At 45.2% G+C, this 7500-nt stretch overlaps 1 protein-coding gene across 1 annotated transcript in view; it reads left to right on the top strand.

Moving 5' to 3' along the window:
- The window catches only part of LOC138717973 (circumsporozoite protein-like), a 31912-nt gene that overhangs the window by 12067 nt on the left and 12345 nt on the right, over positions 1-7500 (top strand). The window contains exon 3 of the mRNA XM_069852475.1: positions 1082-1147. Within this exon, the coding sequence (XP_069708576.1) occupies positions 1082-1147 (66 nt within the window). The remainder of the gene's footprint in view (positions 1-1081; positions 1148-7500) is intronic.

The following is a 7500-nucleotide window of genomic DNA, read 5'->3' as shown; positions in this document are numbered from 1 at the left end:
CCTAACCCTAACCCTAACCCTAACCCTAACCCTAACCCTAATCCTAGCACTAGCCCTAGCCCTAGCCCTAACCCTTACCCTAACCCTAGCCTTAGCCCTCACACTAACCCTGAGGTTAACACTAACACTAAACCTAAAGCTAAACCCAGCCCCAACAACTAAACGAAGCCTAACCAAAACCCTAATCCTAACCCTAACCCTAACCCTAACCCTAACCCTAACCCTAACCCTAACCCTAACCCTAACCCTAGCCCTAGCCCTAAGCCTTCCCCTGACCCTAGCCTTAGCCCGAACACTAAGGCTAACACTAACACTAAACCTAAAGCTAAACCGAGCCCCAACCACTAAACGAAGCCTAACCAAAATCCTAATCCTAATCGTAACCCTAACCCTAACCCTAACCCTAACCCTAACCCTAACCCTAGCCCTAGCCCTAAACTTAACTGTTATCCTAAACCTAGCCGTAGCCCTAACCCTAAGCCTTACCCTAAAGTTTACCCTAACACTAACACTAACACAAAAAGAAAAGCTAAACCCAAGCCCAACCACTACACAACGCCTAACCGAAACCGTAATCCTAACCCTAACCCTAACCCTAACCCTAACCCTAGCCCTAGCCCTAGTCCTTGCCCTAACCCTAACCCTAACCCTAACCCTAACCCTAACCCTAACCCTAATATTAGCCTTAGCCCTAACCCTAATCCTAAATCTAAAACAAAAACTAAACCTAAAGCTAAACCCAGGCCCAACCAATAAAAAAAGCCTAAACAAAACCCAAATCCTAACCCTAACCCTAACCCTAACCCTAGCCCTAACCTCAACAGTTATCCTAATCCTAGCCGTAGCCCTAAACCAAAGCCTTACCCTAAACTTTACCCTAAAACTTACACTAACCCTAAACGAAAAGCTAAACCCAATCCCAAACACTACAGAACTCCTAACAGAAACAGTAATCCTAACCCTAAGCCTAACCCTAACCATAGCCCTAACCTTAACTGTTAACCCTAACCCTAGCCGTAGCCCTAACCATAAGCCTTACCCTAAACATAACTTAACACTAACACTAACCCTAAAATAACAGCTAAACATAAGCCCAACCACTACACAACGCCTAACCAAAACCCTAACCGTAACCGTAACCGTAACCGTAACCCTAACCCTAACCCTAACCCTAACCCTAGCCCTAACCCTAAGCCTAATCCTAGCCCTAGCCCTAGCCCTAACCCTTACCCTAAACCTAGCCTTAGCCCGAACACTAAGGCTAACACTAACACTAAACCTAAAGCTAAACTGAGCCCCAACCACTAAACGAAGCCTAACCAAAATCCTAATCCTAACCCTAACCGTAACCGTAACCCTAACCCTAACCCTAACCCTAACCCTAACCCTAGCCCTAGCCCTAGCCCTAGCCCTAGCCCTAAGCCTTCCCCTGACCCTAGCCTTAGCCCGAACACTAAGGCTAACACTAACACTAAACCTAAAGCTAAACCGAGTCCCAACCACTAAACGAAGCCTAACCAAAATCCTAATCCTAACCCTAACCGTAACCCTAACCCTAACCCTAACCCTAACCCTAACCCTAACCCTAACCCTAACCCTAACCCTAGCCCTAACCCTAAGCCTAATCCAAGCCCTAGTCCTTGCCCTAGCCCTAACCCTTACCCTAAACCTAGCCTTAGCCCTAACCCTAATCCTAACTCTAAAACAAACACTAAACCTAAAGCTAAACCCAGCCCCAACCACGAAACAAACCCGAACCTAAAACCTAATCCTAACCCTAAACATAACCCTAACCCAAACCCTAGCCCTAACCTTAACTGTTATCCTAACCCTAGCTGTAGCCCAAACCCTAAGCCTTACCCTAAATGTAACCCTAACACTTACACTAACCTTAAAAGAAAAGCAAAACCCAACCCGAACCACTACAAAACGCCTAACCAAAACCGTAATCCTAACACTAACCCTAACCCTAACCCTAACCCTAGCCCTAAGCCTTCCCCTAACCCTAGTCTTAGCCCTAACACTAACCCTAAGGCTAACACTAACACTAAACCTAAAGCTAAACCCTGCCCCAACCACTAAACGAAGCCTAACCAAAATCCTAATCCAAACCCTAACCGTAAACCTAACCCTAACCCTAACCCTAACCCTAACCCGAGCCCTAGCCCTAGCCCTAGGCCTAGCCCTAACCCTTACCCAAGCCCTAGCCGTACCCCTAACCCTAAGCCTTACCCTAAAGGTTACCCTAACACTAACACTAAAAGAAAAGCTAAACCCAAGCCCAACCACTACACAACACCTAAACAAAACCGTAATCCTAACCCTAACCCTAGCCCTAATCTTAACCCTTACCCTAACCCTAGCACTAGACCTAGCCCTTCCCTAGCCTTAGCCATAACCCTAATCCTAACGCTAACACTAACACTAAACCTAAAGCTAAACCAAGCTCCAAACACTAAACAAAGCCTAACCGAAACCCTAATCCAAATCCTAATACTATAAATTAATCCTAAACCTAACCCTAACCCTAACCCTAAACCTAACCCTAACCCTAACCCTTAACCTAGCCCTAACCTTAACTGTTATCCTAACCCTAGCTGTAGCTCTAACTCTAAGCCTTACCCTAAACTTTACCCTAAAACTTACACTAACCCTAAACGAAAAGCTAACCCAAACCCAACCGCTAGACAACGCCTGACAGAAACAGTAATACTAACCCTAAGCCTAACCCTAACTATGACCCTAACAGTACACCTAACCCTAATCCTTGCCCTAGCCCTAGCCTTAGCCCTAGCCGTAACTCTTCCTCTAATCCTAGCCTTAGCCCTAACCCTAATCCTAACTCTAAAACAAACACTAAACCTAAAGCTAAACCCAGCCCCAACCACTAAACAAAGCCTAACCAAAAACCTAATCCTAACTCTAAACCTAACCCTAACCCAAACCCTAGCCCTAACCTTAACTGTTATCCTAACCCTAGCCGTAGCCCTAACCCTAAGCCTTACCCTAAATGTAACCCTAACACTTACACTAACCCTAAAAGTAAAGCAAAACCCAACCCGAACCACTACACAACGCCTAACCGAAACCGTAATCCTAACCCTAACCCTAACCCTAACCCTAACCCTAACCCTTACCCTAATCGTAACCCTAAGCCTAATCCTAGCCCTAGCCCTAACCCTTACCCTAAACCTAGCCTTAGCTCTAACCCTAATCATAACGCTAACAGTAACATTAAACCTAAAGCTAAACCCAGCCCCAACAACTAAATAAAGCCGAACCAAAACCCAAATCCAAACCCTAACCCAAACACTAACCCTAACCCTAACCCTAGCCCTAGCCCTAAACTTAACTGTTATCCTAACCCTAGCCTTTGACCTAACCCTAAGCCTTACCCTAAAGGTTACCCTAACACTAACACTAACACTAAAAGAAAAGCTAAACCCAAGCCCAACCACTACACAACGCCAAACCGAAACCATAATCCTAACCCTAACCCTAACCCTAACCCTAACCCTAGCCCTAACCCTTACCCTAATCCTAGCATTAGCCCTAACCCTAATCCTAACTCTAAAACAAACACTAAACCTAAAGCTAAACCCAGCCCCAACCACTAAACGAAGCCTAACCAAAACCTTATCCTAACTCTAAACCTAACCCTAACCCAAACCCTAGCCCTAACCTTAACTGTTATCTTAACCCCAGCCGTAGCCCTAACCCTAAGCGTTACCCTAAATGTAACCCTAACACTTAAACTAACACTAAAAGCAAAGCAAAACCCAACCCGAACCACTACACAACGCCTAAACGAAACTGTAATCCTAACGCTAACCCTAACCATAACCCTAACCCTAACCCTAACCCTAGCCCTAGCCCTAGCCCTAGCCCTAACCCTTACCCTAATCCTAGCCTTAGCCCTAACCCTAATCCTAACTCTAAAACAAACACTAAACCTAAAGCTAAACCCAGCCCCAACCACTAAATAAAGCCTAACCAAAAACCTAATCCTAACTCTAACCCTAACCCTAACCCAAACCCTAGCCCTAACCTTAACTGTTATCCTAACCCTAGTCTTAACCCTAACCCTAAGCCTTACCCTAAATGTAACCCTAACACTTACACTAACCCTAAAAGAAAAGCAAAACCCAACCCGAACCACTACACAACGCCTAACCGAAACCGTAATCCTAACCCTAAACCTAACCCTAATCCTAGCCCTAGCCCTAGCCCTAGCCATAAACCTCACCCTAAACCTAGCCTTAGCTCTAACCCTAATCCTAACGCTAACAGTAACATTAAACCTAAAGCTAAACCCAGCCCCAACCACTAAACAAAGCCGAACCAAAACCCAAACCCAAATCCAAACCCTAACCCAAATCCTAACCCTAACCCTAACCCTAACCCTAGCCCTAACCTTAACTGTTATCCTAACCCTAGTCTTAGCCCTAACCCTAAGCCTTACCCTAAACGTAACCCTAAACACCAACACTATCCCTAAAAGAAAAGCAAAACGTAACCACAAAAACTACACAACCCCTAACCAAAACCGTAATCCCAACCCTAACCCTAACCCTAACCCTAACCCTAGCCCTAGCCCTAGCCCTAAGCCTTCCCCTAACAATAGCCTTAGCCCTAATACTAACCCTGAGGCTAACACTAACACTAAACCTAAAGCTAAACCCAGGCCCAACAAATAAAAAAAGCCTAAACAAAACCCAAATCCTAACCCTAATCCTAACCCTAGCCCTAGCCCTAACCTTAACTGTTATCCTAACCCTAGCCGTAGCCCTAACCCTAAGCCTTACCCTAAATGTAACCCTAACACTTACACTAACCCTAAACGAAAAGCAAAACCCAACCTGAACCACTACACAACGCCTAACCGAAACCATAATCCTAACCCTAACCCTAACCCTAACCCTAACCCTAACCCTAATCCTAATCCTAGCACTAGCCCTAGCCCTAGCCCTAACCCTTACCCTAAACCTAGCCTTAGCTCTAACCCTAATCCTAACGCTAACAGTAACATAAAACCTAAAGCTAAACCCAGCCCCAACCACTGAAGAAAGCCGAACCAAAACCGTAATCCCAACCCTAACCCTAACCCTAGCCCTAGCCCTAAGCCTTCCCCTAACCCTAGCCTTAGCCCTCACACTAACCCTGGGGTTAACACTAACACTAAACCTAAAGCTAAACCCAGCCCCAACAACTAAACGAAGCCTAACCAAAACCCTAATCCTAACCCTAACCGTAACCCTAACCCTAACCCTAACCCTAACCCTAACCCTAACCCTAACCCTAACCCTAGCCCTAGCCCTAAGCCTTCCCCTGACCCTAGCCTTAGCCCGAACACTAAGGCTAACACTAACACTAAACCTAAAGCTAAACCGAGCCCCAACCACTAAACGAAGCCTAACCAAAATCCTAATCCTAATCCTAACCCTAACCCTAACCCTAGCCCTAGCCCTAAACTTAACTGTTATCCTAAACCTAGCCGTAGCCCTAACCCTAAGCCTTACCCTAAAGGTTACCCTAACACTAACACTAACACAAAAAGAAAAGCTAAACCCAAGCCCAACCACTACACAACGCCTAACCGAAACCGTAATCCTAACCCTAACCCTAACCCTAACCCTAACCCTAGCCCTAGCCCTAGCCCTAGTCCTTGCCCTAACCCTAAACCTAACCCTAACCCTAACCCTAACCCTAATATTAGCCTTAGCCCTAACCCTAATCCTAAATCTAAAACAAAAACTAAACCTAAAGCTAAACCCAGGCCCAACCAATAAAAAAAGCCTAAACAAAACCCAAATCCTAACCCTAACCCTAACCCTAGCCCTAACCTCAACAGTTATCCTAATCCTAGCCGTAGCCCTAAACCAAAGCCTTACCCTAAACTTTACCCTAAAACTTACACTAACCCTAAACGAAAAGCTAAACCCAATCCCAAACACTACAGAACTCCTAACAGAAACAGTAATCCTAACCCTAAGCCTAACCCTAACCATAGCCCTAACCTTAACTGTTAACCCTAACCCTAGCCGTAGCCCTAACCATAAGCCTTACCCTAAACATAACTTAACACTAACACTAACCCTAAAATAACAGCTAAACATAAGCCCAACCACTACACAACGCCTAACCGAAACAGGAACCCTAAACCCAGCCCTAGCCCTAACCCTAACCCTTACCCTAAACCTAGCCTTAGCTCTAACCCTAATCCTAACGCTAAAAGTAACATTAAACCTAAGGCTAAACCCAGACCCAACCAATAAAAAAAGCCTAACCAAAACCCAAATCCAAACCATAACCCTAACCGTAAACCTAACCCTAACCGTAACCCTAACCCTAACCCTAACCATAGCCCTAACCTTAACTGTTATCCTAACCCTAGTCTTAGCCCTAACCCTAAGCCATACCCTAAACGTAACCCTAACACTTACACTATCCCTAAAAGAAAAGCAAAAAGCAACCACAAACACTACACAACACCTAACCAAAACCGTAATCCTAACCCTAACCCTAACCCTAACTCTAACCCTAGCCCTAGCCCTAGCCCTAAGCCTTCCCCTAACCCTAGTCTTAGCCCTAACACTAACCCTAAGGCTAACACTAACACTAAACCTAAAGCTAAACCAAGCTCCAAACACTAAACAAAGCCTAACCGAAACCCTAATCCAAATCCTAATACTAAAATTAATCCTAAACCTAACCCTAACCCTAACCCTAAACCTAACCCTAACCCTAACCCTTAACCTAGCCCTAACCTTAACTGTTATCCTAACCCTAGCTGTAGCTCTAACTCTAAGCCTTACCCTAAACTTTACCCTAAAACTTACACTAACCCTAAACGAAAAGCTAACCCAAACCCAACCGCTAGACAACGCCTGACAGAAACAGTAATACTAACCCTAAGCCTAACCCTAACTATGACCCTAACAGTACCCCCAACCCTAATCCTTGCCCTAGCCCTAGCCTTAGCCCTAGCCCTAACTCTTCCTCTAATCCTAGCCTTAGCCCTAACCCAAATCCTAACTCTAAAACAAACACTAAACCTAAAGCTAAACCCAGCCCCAACCACTAAACAAAGCCTAACCAAAAACCTAATCCTAACTCTAAACCTAACCCTAACCCAAACCCTAGCCCTAACCTTAACTGTTATCCTAACCCTAGCCGTAGCCCTAACCCTAAGCCTTACCCTAAATGTAACCCTAACACTTACACTAACCCTAAAAGTAAAGCAAAACCCAACCCGAACCACTACACAACGCCTAACCGAAACCGTAATCCTAACCCTAACCCTAACCCTAACCCTAACCCTAACACTTACCCTAACCGTAACCCTGAGCCTAATCCTAGCCCTAGCCCTAACCCTTACCCTAAACCTAGCCTTAGCTCTAACCCTAATCATAACGCTAACAGTAACATTAAACCTAAAGCTAAACCCAGCCCCAACAACTAAATAAAGCCGAACCAAAACCCAAATCCAAACCCTAACCC

The sequence above is a fragment of the Phaenicophaeus curvirostris genome, chromosome 1, assembly GCF_032191515.1.
Source record: "Phaenicophaeus curvirostris isolate KB17595 chromosome 1, BPBGC_Pcur_1.0, whole genome shotgun sequence".
NCBI lineage: Eukaryota > Metazoa > Chordata > Aves > Cuculiformes > Cuculidae > Phaenicophaeus > Phaenicophaeus curvirostris.
This window is presented reverse-complemented; position numbering and strand designations above follow the sequence as displayed.